Raw genomic sequence first — 20,439 nt, 5'->3', positions numbered from 1 at the left:
ATTCAGAGTTACAGGAAGAGCTTGACTGGTTATTGCCTCCAAAGGCTGAAATACTAAATATTAAGTTATTTTTGGCCGTTTTCATGTGTTTTATTGTGTTAAATAATATGTTAAGTTGTAAATCGAAAGCAAAGTTTCAGTTATATTCAATGTGAAATAAAGAATGATGGATGCCAGATACTTCTGTCAGTTACAACTGAACACAGAGAAAATTCAGTTTCTTTTAAAAAAAAAAAAAAAGGTGGAAGGGAACCAATATTTTTTCCACGTCTGTATCTTGGTTGAACATTGAAATAAACAACCAGCAGACAAAAGAGGCACTAAAAGGACCAAAGACCTCCTGAAGCGCTGCGATATAAACACTCCCCATCCTGAACCTCTGGCACTGTCTGTGATCTGTGATTCTTGATGGTTTTTTGGATGTCTGTTCACAATGTGAGAACATGTGAAATATGATCTTTTCCTCAGTGATGACCAACATGAAATAAACTGTTTAATGTTCCAACAAACATTAATGTGCTACTGAAACAATATTTATGCTGCTGTATATTAATAATGTTTGATGGTTCTGTGTCTCTGCTCATTAAACTTTCTGCAGGTTTAAAGACAGAAACATATAACTAACCTAACATTTAACTTCAGTGTCAGATTTTTCAGACTGATCGAATATGAAAATATAAAAGACGTCACGTGAAAATCTGTCTGTTAAAACATCAGTTTTTAAAAATCAATAAATATTCAGAATTCTGAAATACTCTGAATAAAAAGGTAAAACACAAACCTCTGACGTTATCTCTTATTACACATTAGAATCAATCCTTTGTGTGTCTGACTGTTTAGAACACAAAATAAACTCCCATCATCCATCTGTGCTGCTCTCAGGAACATGAAGCTGAATCCGTTCTTTTAGATTCAAACTGTGCATGTTTATATCTGCTGCAGTGTGGCAGCGGCTCGAAGCAGAAACCTCGTTCTTCACCTCACAGTGATCGGCGTCTGTCATGATGATCAACTTTCATTTGAGAAACGATCATTCGTCTAAATATCCAACAAAACTCTCAAACTCTAAACTTCAGAACATAAATACAAACTTCTCCTTTATTGTGAATATGAAATATTCAGAACACCTGAATACATCAGCCTGTAAATATCAACATCATCAAAATAAAAACAAAAACAGTCAAACTTTGTCTTTGATCTGCGTCCATTAAAAACTGAAAAAATCTACTTCCTGTTGGAGCTGCTGGTGGGCGGAGCTCTGAGGCCTCGTTAGCCGCTTGTTAACATCTAATTAGCATCTTCAGAAACATCCAGATACATATTTATCATTCCAGCTGTCCGTCAACACACTCTCTGGGTAATTAACACTCAGTGTCTTGTTCAGAAGATAAAAACAGACTTGTTGGTGTTGTTGACAGTAATTAATTAATAAGTCCAGTTGTCCGTCAAAGTGTTAAACATATTTCTATCATTAGCATCAACAACAACAAGATCAGTTTGATCTCTTAACGAGCTGCTGCGTCTTAATGAGCTTAATGACCCCTCTCCTGTAACCACAGCAGCTCTTAACGAGATCAACAAACAGTAATTAGTAAAAGCACTCCGTTAAAACACACACACACACACACACAGCCTGTGACGAGGGGGGCGTGTCCGGTCTTAATCAATCAGTGTAACTGACCTACAAAGAAAATCAGGAAATAAATGTCTGATTCATTTATTTTGTCCAAAACATCTGAATCTGATTGTTTTTGTTTATAATAAAAACTCTGGTCAGATCTCAAGAAGCCTGTAAACCAGTCGACACCTTTAAAAACCAGCAGATGCTGATAAAACGACACAAATGTCTTTAAACCAGTAAAATAAAAAAACTCCCCATAAAACTCCTGTGAAAACACTTAAATGCACAATGTTATTTCAGCCACTAAGAGTCTCTAATAACCAAAGACAGTGTGATGATGTTGTGAAGTAGCGTGGCATCATGAGAGTTGTTGTCTTCATTGTTAAACAACCAGCTTCTCCCGGTTAGGACTCCTGCAGTGTTCATTGTTCAGGATGTTTTTACCTGCAGAGGTTTGATTGATTTGATTGATTGATTGGGACATTAAAGATGCAATGCACCGGAGTTAGCTTGAAGCTAATTTGCATCCGTAGTCTCCCACAATCAAAACATACAACAGCACAACAACAAACAGTACAAAGCAAAAAAACAAAAACAAAAAATGATTTTTATTTTTATTTTGATGATTTTGTTTACTTTAGACAGAAGCAACAGTAAGATGATCCTCAATTAACTTTCCCTGTACTTTGAGTTTAAAATCTCCTAAAACTTTTGGGTCCCTCTTTGTGAAATTATCGATGTTTTTCCAGACAGATTTACCGTTGCCTTTTGCCTCATTCAAAATATTGAGATAAAAATGAGATTTAGCTTCTCTCAGCTCTTGGATAACTTTCCTCCTTAAACCTTTATAAATCAGCATGTCAGTGTCTCTTCTAGTTTTAATTGCCTTCCTTAGTGCAGCATCTCTAGATTTCATTAGTTTCCACAAATGTTCATTAAACCACGATAAATAGTTTTTATTTTTAGATTTTATCTGTATCACAGCCATAGTCCAGATCATCAGAGGACAGAACATCATCCCAGTTCAAGCTGTTAATTTCATTGGTAAATTCTTCTTGCTTAGCTCTGGGTATGCATTGAAGGATCATTGTCTTAGTTGCCGTGGTCTTAAATCTACTTTTAGTCCATTTTCTTGCACATAGGGTTCGGTTATGATCTGATAAGCCAGTGATTAAATTGTAGTTTTTAGTTATTCTTTCTGGTTTGTTAGTAAATATCAGATCAATTTGTGTACTGGAGCATTTTGCAATCCTAGTTGGGCCTTTTACTAGTTGTTGTGGTTGGAATTTCTCTGTGATCATTTTTAGTTTCATCCTCCCAGTTCACATTAAAATCACCTCATAGTCACCCATTTTTCCTCCTCTCCAGAACAATCAGATCTGCTGATTAAACACAGTAAAAACACTGAATAAAGAAGTTTCACGTTAAAAATCAGTGTTTCTCTGACGCTGTTCGGCGGACAGAGAACATCCAGTGTTTCGGTTTGACAAGTGACCGTGTTAACTGGTGACTCTCAGCTGGTTGCTCATAATGACAGCAGCTGGCTCCTAAAAGCCTTACCAAACTGTGCTCAGCAAGAAGCCTTCACCGTGTAACATTACTTGGGAAACAAACTGTAACCTATAAGTTGGCCGTGCAGTTATAACATATCTGGATTTTATACAGTTCTCCTCGATTGGAAAGTGGCCCATATTCAATCAATTAACCTGCTTTGTCATTATGTTCACACAATATGTTCAGTTTGTAGCTAAACATTGTGAAAACTGTGTGGTCACCCAGTTTGACCAGCCTACCGTCTGTTTGAAGGCATTCAGCCACCTCTGCAGTGGCTGAAATCATGCTCAACAGAACAGCCTCTGAAACTGGACCGTCTCTAACTGCCTGAAAAGACAGAATCGGCCCAGGAGGGCTAGAATTTACTCATCCTCTGAGGGGTGAGAGATGCTGACATTGTGAGAGAATTCAGGCAAAGTCCCACAAAAACCACCTGCTGCCATGGCTCAAGGTGCTTTTCTTGGCACTCGCCTTGAAACCCAAGGACAGTATGTATGAGACCGCTTTCCTCGTGTCGTCTATGACCTGGAGAGGAGACAAGGCAGCCTCCACCACCCTGGTAAACACTGGTAAACTCAGTGAGAGGGAAAGGCCTGTCCTCGGAAGGCAAACTGAAGAAAAGGTCTGTGGTCTGGAAAGATGAGCACATGGAAGTACACATCTTGTAGATCTATTGAAGTGAACCATTCCCCTTTTTCTATGGATTCCAAGATCTGACCTGGGCTCAGCATCTGGAAGGACAGTGTATTTATGAAGGTGTTTAACTTAGGCCTAAAATGGGACATAAGCCGCCATCTTTTTTCGGTACAAGGAAAAAGGGTTAAAATCTCCTCTCCTTTACTGGCGGCTGTGGCTCAGGAGGTAGAGCAGGTCGTCCACTAATCAGAAGATCGGCAGTTCGATCCCCGGCTCCTCTAGTCCGCATGTTGAAGTGCCCTTGGGCAAGATACTGAACCCCAGATTGCTCCCAGTGGCTGTGCCATTGGTGTGTGAATGGGTGAATGTTGGCATGCAGTGGGAAGCACTCTGAGTGGTCGGAAGACTAGAAAGGTGCTATATAAGTGCAGTCCATTTACCATCCCTCGACCAAGACCTGAGCCTGGACGGGGTCCCTGACCATGGTCATATAGACCCCAGAGAAAGTGAATTCTGTGCTCTTTTGATAAAGTAGCCAGTACCCATGGGTCTGACACTCTCTCTTCCAGCTGTCTAACCAAACCTGGCCGTTGTCCTGAGAGTTGCTGATATCATGGCGAGTGCATTGCCTGACTAGGCTGCTCATGTGGCTGCGTTGTAAGCTTGACACACCAGTCTGTCAGTCTTACCAAACTCTTTCACTGGACAGCTTGGATTAGATGTCACATGCTCCGGACCCAGAGATGTTGAGGCTGCCATCTCCTGCTCAACTGGAGGCATCCCAGTCTCCAACAGCCTGCACTGAATTGCGGCACCCCACAAGCGGCGTTTCATTCCTTCTTGAGCATCTGCAAATAATCTCCAGACACAGGAACAGAAACACAAATTTTGCCGCACTCATCACCATGGAGATGATGTCCATGGCTGAGGGCTCACTGCTCATCACTTCGAAAAGGGGAATTTCAAGCATAGAGAGAGAACATCAGGTTGATCAATATTCCCCTCTGATAAGAAGGTAACCTTCGAGGGTCCTGGCTCTGACGTGGTTCTCGTAGCAGGACCCTGGACCAACATATGGCAGCTAAGATCTGCAGCTGAGTGTCATCCTGCTGGGCAACATGAAGGCTGGGCAGCCTGTTCTTTACCTGGGCCCTGCCTACCATCAGGGGAGTGCTCATGTCTGCACTGCCCCAGCCTGAACTGCCCCACCTGGCTCTTTGAACACGCTCCTCAACTGCTGCCCCACACGAGTCTTCATATCCTCCAATAAATGTGGCATATTCAAACACAAAGGGCATTCATGACGCCCCGGCAAAAACAACACAAAATATCTATATTTTTTTGTGAACTGAAAATAAACAGCAGTGCCAAACAGCTATGGATGACTGAAAAAAAGGGAACCAATAATCAGGTCGCTCACAGTAACTTACAATAAAATAAAATGTGAAATACATGTAATTCACCTGAAAAAACCCATCATATGCATGTAAAGCAATGAGAAGCCCACCCACTGCAAACAGGGGCTAAGGGCAATAAAATCAGCACTAAATAAAAATAATAATAACCAACTTAAATCCAAATGTATCTCATATAGCCCACAGGGAGAAGAATGTAAACAATCCACCTGCTGCGCACAGCTCCAGGTAAAAATTGGTGACGCGTGTAGTAACTCAGAGTAAGTGGGGGGGAATAAGTGAACCCAGTTCAAATTAATATAGGAGGAGATTACTTACTAATCACGTTCCTACTTTTTCTTTAACTTGCTCCTGAGGGATAAACTGTATGATACAAACAGCACTCACCTGAAGCTGCAAGCTACAGTAATTAATTAGCACATAAGCAGTGCAACTCTCTGCCATTTCAATGCAAGTGAAAACTGTGAAAGGGAAAAACCACGAACAATCCTCAGGGACACAACATTGTTAATACTGGAGTCCCAAACATACACAACATACCTACAGGTCTCAGAGGAAGATGAGATGCTCTTACTGACGGCGAGTGAAACCTCATCAGGTCTGTCACATGACTTTGTTGATATATGGTCTCAAGGATGGGTAGATGATGGCATCATTCAAGGTAAAGACTGTGGCGGCAGTCTTAGTGAGGTCCAAATAGATCAACATGTTCTATTTGATGACTAAAATCCTTCATCTGGTTAAATTTTCTCGTTGAGTTTCTTGTTGATATGACGTCATTGACAGGAGACTGAAGGAAACGGACCGTTACCTTGATTAAAATTACAGATTCCTCTGCGTTTGAACATTGTCAAAACTCAGCAGTCAGACATTTCTCTGTTGAAGAGCAGCTGAGATTGACACAACAATGAGAATAGCTGGTCCACCAGCTAACTTTGGGACTAACCTCCTTCAACAGATGAGTCCTTTCTTGGTCTTGAGCTGCAGCATTTATTTACTGACACACTGTAGTCTGTAATGTACATTTACTGACAGGCTGACAACTTCCTGTTAACCTTTTCCTCTGCTCACATCCTGTCCTGTTCCTTTCTGATAACAGCAACTTTCATGTAGTGAGGACTCAGAACAAGGTAACATTGGGTGTTATTGTACTTGCAGTGTGAGTGAAAATCATTAGTAGCCCATTGATATTAATGACTGTGTGAAATGTTAGCAGCAGTGCTCATAATTTTGAATGAATATAAGAGAAACACTGTATTTTAATGAGGAAAAGTTACATATTGGGCCTTTTAAACCCTGCAAGAACACAGTGAAGCTCTTAAATTCCATCAAAGCTTCTGTGATAAACCATGAAACGCCTCACAAACCAAGTTAAACACCTCAGAAATGCAGTGAAACCTCCTTTAAAGTGCAGAACCACCTCTTACAGTGAAGCTCGTTAAGTATTTAGTCAATTATTTTAAACCTCTGATGAAACCACTTAAACACCAGCAAAACTTTTTAAAATCCAGTGAAACTTTCAGTATTAAACTGATTCAATCTGATTTTTCTGTCAAAAAGAATCCAAACATTAAAACAAAGTGACATCAGAAGTTTTTATTGACGAGTTTTTGTTCAATTTGATTCATATTTGATCAAATCTAACAAAGCAATTAATCACAAATCAATACCATCAAATATCAAGTTACTGACAGACACTGACGTTTAAAATCCTGTTTTCCTGACAGCTGATCGACCTTTGACCTCAGCCTGTTTCAACTAAAACTACGACTCAAAGAACATAACGTGTTAATAACAAAACATAAGTGATCGATATTGATCGCTGAGTGACGGCAGCAGAAGTCATCAGTATTTGGGTCTCTTCACGTCCACCCTGAAAGATAAAAACACAGTTTAACCCTTTAATCAACAGATTGATTGATTATTACTCTATGATTGTAATAATCAATAAAAAACAAGGACCGCCTCCTCTCCTCTGATTGGCTGAAGGAATGACGACAGACTCACCCGTCGGCCTCCATCTTCTTCCTCTTCTCAATGATCTGACACATAAACACAAAACATTGATTATAACAGGCAGCTTCTGACATCACAGCATGACCTCATCATGACCTCATCATGACATCATCATGACATCATCACTTGTCCATCTGCTCATCGAAGGAAAAACTAAATGTATTTGATTGTTTTTACTTTTACTTAATTTATCTTGTTTTTATTTCCTTGTGAAGCACTTTGTCAGGATTATATTAATAATAATAATAATTAATTATTATTATTATTATTATTATTATTATTATTATTATTATTATTATTATTATTATTATAAGAAGGATCATCAAGGTTTGAGTCTCACCGCGCTGATCTTCTTCCACTGTCGGTCCAGCTCGGCCTTCTCGTTGGTCTCTTTGAAGCGACGAGTCTTCCTGCCCTCAGACATCTTGATGCCGTACTGGAAGGCAGCCCTGCAGGGACAAACTTCACCGTCAGTACACACACACACACACACACACACACACACACACACACACACATACACACGCGCTGTGCTGCCTGTCAGTCAGAGCTGAGGGTCTCAGTGAAGCAGACGTACTTGGGCAGAGCCTCCTTGTTGTTCATGTAGTCTGAATATTCCTCCTGCGTGTCGAAGTCCCAGCGGCCCAGCGGACCCTTCTTATTCCCCTGAGACACAAACACATCTGTCAGCAGCTGCTTTATGACATCATCACCACACAAGTTCAACGTGCCATTCATGTTTTCTACTGGAACTGATTATTATTATGATGTGATTGTCGTCAGTAAAGACTGAACATCCAACGCTCTGCTGAGAGAAACGAGTCACATGACACACGACGGACGACCTGACGAGAATTAATACAGTTGGAACGTCACGTCGCTGAAATGTGAGGAAAACACAAAACTCACAACTTGTTTATCAATAATTTTATTAAACACATTTTAACTGATAATAAAGATTCAGATGTTTGTTCTGATGAATAAATTGTTCTATTCATATTCACATGTACGCTGGCGGTCTGTGACGTCACATGTACGCTGGCGGTCTAACCCTACCCTACCCTACGTTTGTTTTGTTTGCGTCTCTGTGTGTACGAGGCTGAGTGGCGTCTGTGACGTCACGTGTCCGCTGGCGGTCTGTGACGTCACTCTTGATTAATCGATCAACAGTGAATTGATCTTTAACTATTTTAATAACCGTTTGATGGCGTATGATCAGAAAGTTTTCACTGCTGTAAAATCATTGTTATTGATTATTGATTATTGATGGAGGAACTGATCTGCAGATGCATGCTGGGAGTTGTAGTTACCTGGTCCATCTTACTGTAGTCCACCTCCTCATCACTGTCCACAGCCAGGTCGTCCATCCTGCACACACACACATTTATATAAACGTGTGTGTGTGTGTGTGTGTGTGTGTATCTTACGTAGCAGGGTAACACTGTGTGTGTGTGTGTGTGTGTGTGTGTGTGTGTGTGTATCTTACGTAGCAGGGTAACACTGTGTGTGTGTGTGTGTGTGTGTGTGTGTATCTTACGTAGTAGGGTAACACTGTGTGTGCGTGTGTGTGTGTGTGTGTGTGTGTGTGTGTATCTTACGTAGCAGGGTAACACTGTGTGTGTGTGTGTGTATCTTACGTAGCAGGGTAACACTGTGTGTGTGTGTGTGTGTGTGTGTGTGTATCTTACGTAGCAGGGTAACACTGTGTGTGTGTGTGTGTGTGTGTATCTTACGTAGCAGGGTAACACTGTGTGTGTGTGTGTGTGTGTGTGTATCTTACGTAGCAGGGTAACACTGTGTGTGTGTGTGTGTGTGTGTGTATCTTACGTAGCAGGGTAACACTGTGTGTGTGTGTGTGTGTGTGTATCTTACGTAGCAGGGTAACACTGTGTGTGTGTGTGTGTGTGTGTGTGTGTGTGTGTGTATCTTACGTAGCAGGGTAACACTGTGTGTGTGTGTGTGTGTGTGTATCTTACGTAGCAGGGTAACACTGTGTGTGTGTGTGTGTGTGTGTATCTTACGTAGCAGGGTAACACTGTGTGTGTGTGTGTGTGTGTGTGTGTGTGTGTGTGTGTATCTTACGTAGCAGGGTAACACTGTGTGTGTGTGTGTGTGTGTGTGTGTGTGTGTGTGTGTATCTTACGTAGCAGGGTAACACTGTGTGTGTGTGTGTGTGTGTGTGTGTGTGTGTGTGTGTATCTTACGTAGCAGGGTAACACTGTGTGTGTGTGTGTGTGTATCTTACGTAGCAGGGTAACACTGTGTGTGTGTGTGTGTGTGTGTATCTTACGTAGCAGGGTAACACTGTGTGTGTGTGTGTGTGTGTGTATCTTACGTAGCAGGGTAACACTGTGTGTGTGTGTGTGTGTGTGTGTATCTTACGTAGCAGGGTAACACTGTGTGTGTGTGTGTGTGTGTGTGTGTGTGTGTATCTTACGTAGCAGGGTAACACTGTGTGTGTGTGTGTGTGTGTGTGTGTGTGTGTGTGTGTATCTTACGTAGCAGGGTAACACTGTGTGTGTGTGTGTGTGTGTGTGTGTGTGTGTGTGTATCTTACGTAGCAGGGTAACACTCTGCGTATGAGTTCGATCCTCCAAAGAAATCTCCCAGCTGCTCTTTACTGTCTCTGTCTCTCCTCCCCGGAACAGTACTGCAGGTTAAAGACTCTACACACAGTACTACACACAGTACTACACACGGTACTACACACGGTACTACACACAGTACCACACACAGTACTGCAGGTTAAAGACTACACAATACAACACACAGTACTACACACAGTACTACACACGGTACTACACACGGTACTACACACAGTACCACACACAGTACTACACACGGTACTACACACGGTACTACACACAGTACCACACACGGTACTACACACACTCCAGACAGCCCCGCCCCCCTCTCTCAGTGTGACCAATAGTAGAGAAGGATATGAGTCCTGGCCCTGCCATTGGCTGCCTGCTGCTCCTGCAAACTTCTCATTGATCATTTTGATCTGCTCTCTGACTGATCCAGGACCTGCCAGACACACACAGCTCATTGATCAGTCTACAGCTGCAGATCACTATTATCAATTCATCTATTGATTATTTTCTGGATTAGTCGATTAGTTGTTTGATCCATAAAATGTCAGAAAATGATGAAAAATGTGGATCAATGTTTCCCAAAGTCCAAAGTTATTCAGTTTATCGTCACAGAGACTAAAGAAACCACAAACTCTTTACTGAATAATGACTCACAGTGATTAATCAATTATCAAAATAATTACAGATTGATTTAATAGTTGATAACTAATCAATTAATGAGGTAATCATTGCAGCTCCTGATCAGTTAATCAGTTGTTTTATGTCAGTTTTTACTTCACAGTTCAAGTTCAGCTGCAACACAAGAAACAATAAACTGATTTACCTGAATCCACCTCCATCACCTGCAGACACACAGAGACACACAGTCAGTTAACACCTGTCTCACCCTCTAACTACCTGTCTCACCCTCTAACTACCTGTCTCACTCTCTAACATCTGTCTCACCCTCTAACTACCTGTCTCACCCTCTAACACCTGTCTCACCCTCTAACTACCTGTCTCACTCTCTAACACCTGTCTCACCCTCTAACTACCTGTCTCACTCTCTAACATCTGTCTCACCCTCTAACTACCTGTCTCACCCTCTAACACCTGTCTCACCCTCTAACACCTGTCTCACCCTCTAACACCTGTCTCACCCTCCACCTGCCTGTCTCACCTTCTAACACCTGTCTCACCCTCTAACACCTGTCTCACCCTCTAACTACCTGTCTCACCCTCTAACTACCTGTCTCACCGTCTAACTACCTGTCTCACCCTCTAACTACCTGTCTCACCCTCTAGCACCTGTCTCACCGTCTAACTACCTGTCTCACCCTCTAACACCTGTCTCACCCTCTAACTACCTGTCTCACCCTCTAACACCTGTCTCACCCTCTAACTACCTGTCTCACCCTCTAACACCTGTCTCACCCTCTAACATCTGTCTCACCTTCTAACACCTGTCTCACCCTCTAACACCTGTCTCACCCTCTAACATCTGTCTCACCTTCTAACACCTGTCTCACTCTCTAACACCTGTCTCACCTTCTAACACCTGTCTCACTCTCTAACACCTGTCTCACCCTCCACCTGCCTGTCTCACCCTCTAACACCTGTCTCACCCTCTAACACCTGTCTCACCCTCTAACACCTGTCTCACCCTCCACCCACCTGTCTCACCCTCTAACTACCTGTCTCACCCTCTAACACCTGTCTCACCCTCCACCCACCTGTCTCACCCTCTAACTACCTGTCTCACCCTCTAACACCTGTCTCACCCTCCACCCACCTGTCTCACTCTCTAACTACCTGTCTCACCCTCTAACACCTGTCTCACCCTCCACCTGCCTGTCTCACCCTCTAACACCTGTCTCACCCTCTAACATCTGTCTCACCCTCTAACACCTGTCTCACCCTCTAACCACCTGTCTCACCCTCCACCCGCCTGTCTCACCCTCTAACACCTGTCTAACCCTCTAACACCTGTCTAACCCTCCACCTGCCTGTCTCACCCTCTAACACCTGTCTCACCCTCTAACCACCTGTCTCACCCTCCACCCGCCTGTCTCACCCTCTAACACCTGTCTCACCCTCCACCCGCCTGTCTCACCCTCTAACACCTGTCTAACCCTCCACCCACCTGTCTCACCCTCTAACTACCTGTCTCACCCTCTAACTACCTGTCTCACCCTCTAACACCTGTCTCACCCTCTAACTACCTGTCTCACCCTCTAACACCTGTCTCACCCTCTAACTACCTGTCTCACCCTCTAACACCTGTCTCACCCTCCACCCGTCTCACCTGGTGCTCGTCTCCTCGTGGCTTCTCGAAGTAACTGTGTCTGCGGCTCTTGCTGTCGTCCTCTCTCTCCCGGTCTCTGTCTCTCTCCCGGTCTCTCTCTCGGTCCCGGTGGCGGTCTTTGTCTTTGGGGGGTTTGGAGGACGCCGGGTTGGACGGGATGTAGTCTCCGATGTCCTCAAAGATACTGAAACAGTCAGAGTCGAACAGTTAGATGAGCTGCAGCAGCGGAGAGCAGAGCGGCAGCTGCGTTCAGTGAACTGACCTGAGATCAGCTTCAGGAGCTCTTTTATCGTCCAGTTTACCTGAAACACAAACACACAACAACAAGCTCAGCATCACGATGATGATGATGATGATGATGATGATGATGTCAGCAGCAGGTGTGTCTGCAGTTACCTTTCTCCTTCTTCTTCATCTTCTTGTGGCGTGTTCCCTGTCGGAGGTACGACAGGATCTGAGTCAGCTTAGAGATCACGATGTCGTTGGTGGTCAGAGTCGTCTGAGCCTGAGAGACAAACAGACAGAAGATAAAGACGATGATATAAAGATGAAGACATTAACATAAAGCTGTGAGACGGATCTGTACCTCCATACTGGGACAGTCTGCTTTGCTGCGGATCAGTGTGGTGGGGATGTCGGTGTCGGTGAACTCGTCATCCAGATCGACCACGTACGCCATCCTGCCGGGCAGGAAGAGCTCGTTCCTCTCCACCTGACCCGTCCTGAACACCACGCGGTAGATGTTCCGACCTGAGAGACGACAGGTGAGCAGACCTCATTTAATAATATCTGTTCACCACCACACACCGAATAACATCCTAATATTCACAGAAAATAAATATTACGACATCTTCCTCGAAGTATTACAACTTTTCTTTAAAGTTCCTGTGTGTTGTGTTAACAGCTGCCCTATCGTACTTTAAAAACCAACAGTACATACAGGTAAATACAGGTAATTAGTGCCGTGTTTGCAGAATCATCATGATGAGTTTAACATGTAACTGTGTTCTAACGAGTCTGACTGTGATCATTTCAACAGTCTGATGACCAAACTCACCGAGACGCGTCTTAAACTCGATCTTCTCCTCCGGCTCCATGTCTTTCCTGACAGACAGGTCAAAGGTCAGACAGACAGGTCAAAGGTTAGAGATATTTCGACTTTTTCTTAAAATCTGCACTCAGGTCTTTATGCACAAATTGAAAATGTGCATAACGACAGGTGGACGGAGACACTCTCAGTGCTGTTAAGAATAACAAACTGCGTTATGAAAAGTTAACAGAAGCTAAAACTGAAATATTACATTAACAACAGTAACAGGTTCATTTTTAATGTCTCGTCTTTGAACATCTGGAGAGAAACTAACATCCTGCTGAGTCAGGTTATGTTGGAGGACTGATGTTTAGTTAGAAACAGAGGCTGAAGTTCTTTCTGTAGACCTAAAACCGAACCAGTTTCTGCTCTGATGGTTTCGTACTTGGCCTCTTTCTGGACTTTCTCCATCATGTCTTCTTCTTCCTTCTCCTTGCTGGTGATTTCAGCTCTCACCTGCAACATGAAATACACTGACGTTATAGCATGTAGCATGTAGCATGTAATATGTAGCATATAATATGTAGTATGTAGCATGTAATATGTAGTATGCAGCATGTAGTGTGTAATATGAAGCATGTCGTGTGTAGTATGTAGCATGTAGTAAGTAGTATGTAGCACGTTGTGTGTAGTATGTAATATGTAGCATATAGTATGTAATATGTAGCATGTAATATGTAGTATATAATACGTAGCAAGTAGTATGTAGCATTTAGTATGTAATATGCAGCATGTCATGTGTAGTATGTAATATGTAACATGTAGTTTGTAATATGTAACAAGTAGTATGTAATATGTAGCATGTAATATGTAGCATGTAATATGTAGCATGTAATATATGTAGTATATAATACATAGCAAGTAGTATGTAGCATTTAGTATATAATATGCAGCATGTCATGTGTAGTATGTAATATGTAACAAGTAGTATGTAATATGTAGCATGTCGCATGTGGTATGTAGTACGTAGCATGTGGTACGTAGTACGTAGCATGTAGCATGTAGCATGTGGTATGTAGTACGTAGCATGTAGCATGTACTATGTATGTTGTGGCGTCACACAGAAACTCAGCCGTTACTAAACTGACCTTCTGCAGCAGAGCGAAGTCCAGACCTTTCACCAAGTGAGTGTGCTCCATGTCACCACCCAAAAACTTAGACTCCTGAATCAGCTGCCGACGCTTCTCTGCCGCAGACTTATCTCTAAAAACACATAAATAAACAAAAACACAAATAAAAACAAATCAACAAATACACAGAGGACATCAGAGAGAGCGTCGGGAACAGAAAATAAAAATCCTGATTAGCAGCACTGTTAACATTAGCACTGTTAGCTTAGCATGACTCACTCCTCTGCGGTGGGTCCTACAGCTCGGTAGTTATCTGTAGTGTTAGCATTAGCTTAGCATTACTCACGCCTCTGCGGTGGGTCCTACAGCTTAGTAGTTATCTGTAGTGTTAGCATTAGCTTAGCATTACTCACGCCTCTGCGGTGGGTCCTACAGCTCGGTAGTTATCTGTGGTGTTAGCATTAGCTTAGCATTACTCACGCCTCTCCGGTGGGTCCTACAGCTCGGTAGTTATCTGTGGTGTTAGCATTAGCTTAGCATTACTCACGCCTCTGCAGTGGGTCCTACAGCTTAGTAGTTATCTGTAGTGTTAGCATTAGCTTAGCATTACTCACGCCTCTGCGGTGGGTCCTACAGCTCGGTAGTTATCTGTGGTGTTAGCATTAGCTTAGCATTACTCACTCCTCTGCAGTGGGTCCTACAGCTTGGTAGTTATCTGTAGTGTTAGCATTAGCTTAGCATTACTCACGCCTCTGCAGTGGGTCCTACAGCTTGGTAGTTATCTGTAATGTTAGCATTAGCTTAGCATTACTCACGCCTCTGCGGTGGGTCCTACAGCTCGGTAGTTATCTGTGGTGTTAGCATTAGCTTAGCATTACTCACGCCTCTGCGGTGGGTCCTACAGCTTGGTAGTTATCTGTGGTGTTAGCATTAGCTTAGCATTACTCACGCCTCTGCGGTGGGTCCTACAGCTCGGTAGTTAGCTGTGGTGCTGATCAGTTCTGTCTCTTCGTAGTCTTTGTTGACGCCGTCTCGGCGCTCTCTCGCTCGGTCTCGGTATTTCTCGGCCAGCTCTCTCTCTCGCTCCATCTCCTGCTGACGTAGCTTTGCATAGTAACTGGAAGAGAAGATCAATAATTCATAACAAATATTACTAATAATACGATGCCAGTATGTATCCAGTTTCTGTTGTTGGACTCGTTGTTGTTTTGTGACGCTAACGATGGACTGACACAGTGAGACAGACAGCAGCGTCACACACGGCTGCTGCACAGGAAGGACTATATGATACCAACGAAGAAGACACTCACTAATGAATGTTATCAGCTGTTTAATCATTGATTAGAAAATGTGCTGATTGTAACGTGTAGCACTGCTCATTCTGCAGGTGAACAGTTTGTGTTACAGAGAGGACACCTGTCTGCCAAACACCTGGAGTCACCTGTTTGTAGAGAACCAATCAGTGATCAGTATCAGTTTTAGAGAGCTGATCAGATCATGTTTTACCTGAATGATCAATAAGGTTTATTATACAATCATTATCTTACCTCTTCTTCTTCCTCCTCCGCGCTGCAGGATCCTCATCCTCATTGTAGTCCCTCGGCATTCTGGGAAAATAATGACACAGTGACTACCTTCATCATCATCATCATCATAATCAATGTAACTGTTGGACAGATGTGGATCTAATGTTGATGATCTTAAAACATCCAGAACAGAAACCTAAAACAGACGTCACTCTGCAGTCACATCAGTCCCTGAGAAATGTGCTTGTATCACTCTGTTTCATGTTTATTGATTATAGATTATTGATCAGGCACATTATTAACCGCTGACACATACAGCTGAGTGCAGCTGGATGGACAAACTGAGCAGACAGAAGAGTTCAGTGTGTCAGTGATGAACTGCAGAATAAACTGTTTAAATCTTCACATTTAAGAAGCTGAAACTGTTTTTAAGATTTTTGCTTCAAAAAAGCACCAGAGTGAACCTCCGTCACTCACTCATGGTGTCTGGACTTGGAGGGCGGAGCCGACGAGGGCGTCGCCCGCGGCGTCATCAGCAGCTTCCTGAAGTCATCATTGGTCAGCTTGGACCTGCAGACAGACAGGCGCACACACACACACACACACACACACAGACACACACACACACAGGTGAGATACAGAGTCTCTTTAACCCTCTGGGGTCACATCATTTGCCCCCTGCTGCCGCCATCTTTAAACCTCTGGGGTCACATTGTTCACCCCTGCTGCCGCCATCTTTAAACCTCTGGGGTCACATTGTTCACCCCTGCTGCCGCCATCTTTAAACCTCTGGGGTCACATTGTTCACCCCTGCTGCTGCCATCTTTAAACCTCTGGGGTCACATTGTTCACCCCTGCTGCCGCCATCTTTAAACCTCTGAGGTCACATTGTTCACCCCTGCTGCCGCCATCTTTAAACCTCTGGGGTCACATTGTTCACCCCCTGCTGCCGCCATCTTTAAACCTCTGGGGTCACATTGTTCACCCCCTGCTGCCGCCATCTTTAAACCTCTGGGGTCACATTGTTCACCCCTGCTGCCGCCATCTTTAACTCTCTGGGGTCACATTGTTCACCCCCTGCTGCCGCCATCTTTAAACCTCTGGGGTCACATTGTTCACCCCCTGCTGCCGCCATCTTTAAACCTCTGGGGTCACATTGTTCACCCCTGCTGCTGCCATCTTTAAACCTCTGGGGTCACATTGTTCACCCCTGCTGCTGCCATCTTTAACTCTCTGGGGTCATATTGTTCGCCCCCTGCTGCCGCCATCTTTAAACCTCTGGGGTCCCATTGGTTGGCTACGATGGCAGAAGCTCTCACATTTAACGTTAATAATATCTCTGTAACAGATGCACTGATGAACTTTATAAAGTGCTCTGCAGAGCAGCGTCCAGCTGCTACAACAAGCCGTCACATTTCTTATAATCCATCCAGGAACCACTGTGTTGTTTTTGGACACTTTGGAAATAATAATGTTTTATGTAGTATCAACTGTGCACACAACTACTGAGTGTTTTGGTGAATGAGATCGCTGGCAGCCATGTCGAGTCTGTCTCGTCCAATCACAAGCTGTGACTGGACGTGACCTTCAGAGTAAATAAGACAGTTTCCTGAAGTGTACTGAGCTGCGTGAAGACGTGTTGCTACCTCCACTGTGACCACTGCAGCATGAGCACTACGCAGAGTGAAAAGTCTGTTTTATATTGTTTGCATGCCGCCGGAAAAACTGCTGGTATCCATATTTAAAAAAAAAAACATCATAAAAACACCAAGAAACGACTGTTTTTTTAAAATAAAAATGTAAATATTTAAATTTTTCTGTGTAATAGAGACTTTATGAAGAGATTTTATTCATCTTTGTTTGTTTTTTTGTCTTAGCCTACAAATGTAGAGACATCATCTGCACATGGATGAACTTCAAATTCCATTTTACTTTTTCTTTTGACTTCTTGGTCTTATAACTTTTTTTAAGTCATGTGATATCACTGCAATAAACATATTCAAATAGCCAATGTTGTGCTGAAAAAATGAAATAAATGACTCGCTGGTAACTTACAGTAACGGATTTATACAAATGTTTATGAGGCCCCGGTGACAGGAGAACAGCTGCAGTCATTATAAAGGAGCGCCCTCTGCAGGACACAGTATGGAAACACCTGCACACTTACACTACTGTTGTGCTTCCATCATGGCAGAAGATCATGTGATCTATATCCTCATGTTTTCATGAAAGATATGGAATATTCTGCCGTCACTGGCGTCAGGTGATACTCACTGAGCTGCAGCGCGGTGGTCGTCCACCTCGTGTCCATCAGGAGCCAGCGGGTTGGAGTAACTCTCAGCTGCAGACACAGACAGGATGTTAGTTAGTTAGACAGACAGCAGGAGGCGCTACAACACACTGATTTCCTACATTTAATACAGGACTGATGTTTATGTGATACTTTATAGGTTTAATATTGTTAAAATATTCACATTAGAGCAGCTGGAACCAGAAAACTGTTAAAACAACAGATAATTAATCTAGTGAAGGTCATATTTCTACCTTTATGCTCACTTTGTAAATCTGAAAAAAGAAAACACTCACTATTTTCCCCCAGTTGATTAATATTTAAGCATATAAAAACACACATAAATACAAAAAATACCAACTTTTGTGCCAGTATAATGACTTTAACAGGCTTTTTATTATTAAACAGCATTTCTGACTGGTCAGTGTTTACATTTCTGAATAAATTTGGATCACAAAACACCTTTTACGTACAGGAATGTGTTCCAGCTGCACATTAATCACTTTAAATAAATAAATAATTTTCCATCTCTGGAAAGATTCAAAGACATCAGATTCACACATGAATCCTCCTTTACTGTTTGTTCATAACGCTGTAGAAAACAGCCTCTCTATTTATTTATTTACAGATCTATTATGTTATTGATCTTTCTACCTTTATTCAGCTTTCATATTATTTATGTTTCTCTTTCCCTGAATAGATTTTTACATGCAGACACAGTTGTAGAGGATCAGATGAGTGTCAGCAGGTTTAAATGTAAACATATATATGACTCTATATGTGCACATATATGTGTATAAGTAGGAATATTTGGTGTTTTTATTATTTTCTTCCTTTCAGATTCTTTACATCCAACAAAAGAGATTCACTTCATTATGAAACAACTTTTATCAGTAAATTTAAAGATATTTCATGTGTACTGAGAGAAGCTTTTACATGAATAAAGTGAATCATTAATAAAGATAAACGGCTGATAAGATACTAGCTGTTGTTAGCTGGGACACATCAGCTGAGCCGATTAGAACAACGATTTATATTTTATATTATAATTATATTAATTGGTTGTTTCAGTTCAGTAAATGTGTCGATGAGCATGACGAGTTTAAAACCTGCAGAAATCTAACGGAGTCTGTTTCGATGCATCAGAGTCGAGCTAATTTAAACTAATATAACTGAGCGATTCAACTTTCACACGGTTTAATTAATTAAACACCACGGACACGTCTTTATTTATAGGTTCAGACAGACTTTGATCAGGATTATATACATTTTATATCAGGAAGAAACAGATCTGTATCTCTGCTGACTTTAGCTAACAGCTAGCTCAGGCTAGCAGGCTAACGGTGTGTTAGCGTGCTAATAAATCTCCGGCTAACAGACTTCCGGAGCTGCAGCTTACTTTCAGGCATCTCGGCGGAGAGTCGGTGCTCTGCTCGGTGCTCTGCTGCCCGCTGAGAAACGGGAAACCTCCCGGTGTTTGTTTTATCTGCGCAGTTAGCCGGTTAGCAGGTTAGCTTCTTCAGCAGGTCTTCGCTGTGTTGTGATCATCGGGGTCACTTCCTGTTTGAGGTATGACGCCATGACGCAGCGCTGCGTCGTGTTTTCATCGTACAACATTCACTCAGTTACGTCCATGGATGTATTATAAGCTCTTATTATACGTCCATGGTTACGTCAAATGATACATTAAAGCGTAGAACAGCACGCGGTAAGATGCCGGAAGAACATCAAACACACTCTAAAGACATAGAAGATAAACAGCCAACGCATTTCCATCACTGTATGATACTGGAGACAAGCTCACATTATTCATTTCTAGTTGACATTGTGGGTGTGTGTGATGTGCTGTTGTGTGTAGCGTTGTATTATGTTTTTTTCAGTGTGTTTTTTGGTTTGTACTGATTTTTATTGTCCTGTTATGTGTTTTAATTGTAAGAGACTGCAGATGAAAATTAGCTATAAGCTAACTCTGGAGCAGTACATCACGTGGTAACATTTATGTTTAACACTGTACATGGTCCCAATAAATACATAAATAAATATAACATTATGATTATGATTGTTATTGTTGTTATTGTTATTATTACATACTATCATACTATTAACTAGCGGTGGAAGAAGTATTCAGATCCTTTAGATCAGTAAAAGTACTAATACATCAAAGTAAAAATACTCCATTACAATTAAAAGTCCTGCATGAAAAACAATGATCATCACCAGATATTTTTATTGTTCGTGGGACAACAGAACATATTTGATGTCGAGCGCAGCGTGAGGCCTTCAGACAACTGAGCATCAGTGATGGTGGAGCCTCTCGAACCTTCAACGACCCCCGAAAAG

The 20,439-nt window shown here is 42.4% G+C and overlaps 1 protein-coding gene across 1 annotated transcript; it reads right to left on the bottom strand.

Moving 5' to 3' along the window:
• Positions 1-6,807: 6,807 nt before the first annotated feature.
• ik (IK cytokine) lies at positions 6,808-19,679 on the bottom strand. Its single transcript, XM_067609064.1, has 20 exons — positions 19,499-19,679; positions 18,084-18,150; positions 16,287-16,379; positions 15,831-15,890; positions 15,233-15,400; positions 14,302-14,416; positions 13,599-13,669; positions 13,181-13,227; positions 12,710-12,873; positions 12,520-12,628; positions 12,386-12,425; positions 12,124-12,307; positions 10,663-10,681; positions 10,189-10,272; positions 9,800-9,890; positions 8,553-8,610; positions 7,820-7,908; positions 7,583-7,691; positions 7,234-7,268; positions 6,808-7,099 (listed from the first exon to the last, which is right to left on the bottom strand). Exons 1-20 carry the CDS (start codon positions 19,506-19,508, stop codon positions 7,072-7,074), a joined length of 1,641 nt encoding a protein of 546 aa, XP_067465165.1. The 5' UTR covers positions 19,509-19,679; the 3' UTR covers positions 6,808-7,071.
• Positions 19,680-20,439: the final 760 nt, after the last annotated feature.

The sequence above is a fragment of the Thunnus thynnus genome, chromosome 13 (genome assembly GCF_963924715.1).
Source record: "Thunnus thynnus chromosome 13, fThuThy2.1, whole genome shotgun sequence".
Classification (NCBI taxonomy): Eukaryota; Metazoa; Chordata; class Actinopteri; order Scombriformes; family Scombridae; genus Thunnus; species Thunnus thynnus.
Note: the sequence above shows the minus strand (reverse complement) of the source record. Positions and strands in the feature narration are given on the sequence as shown.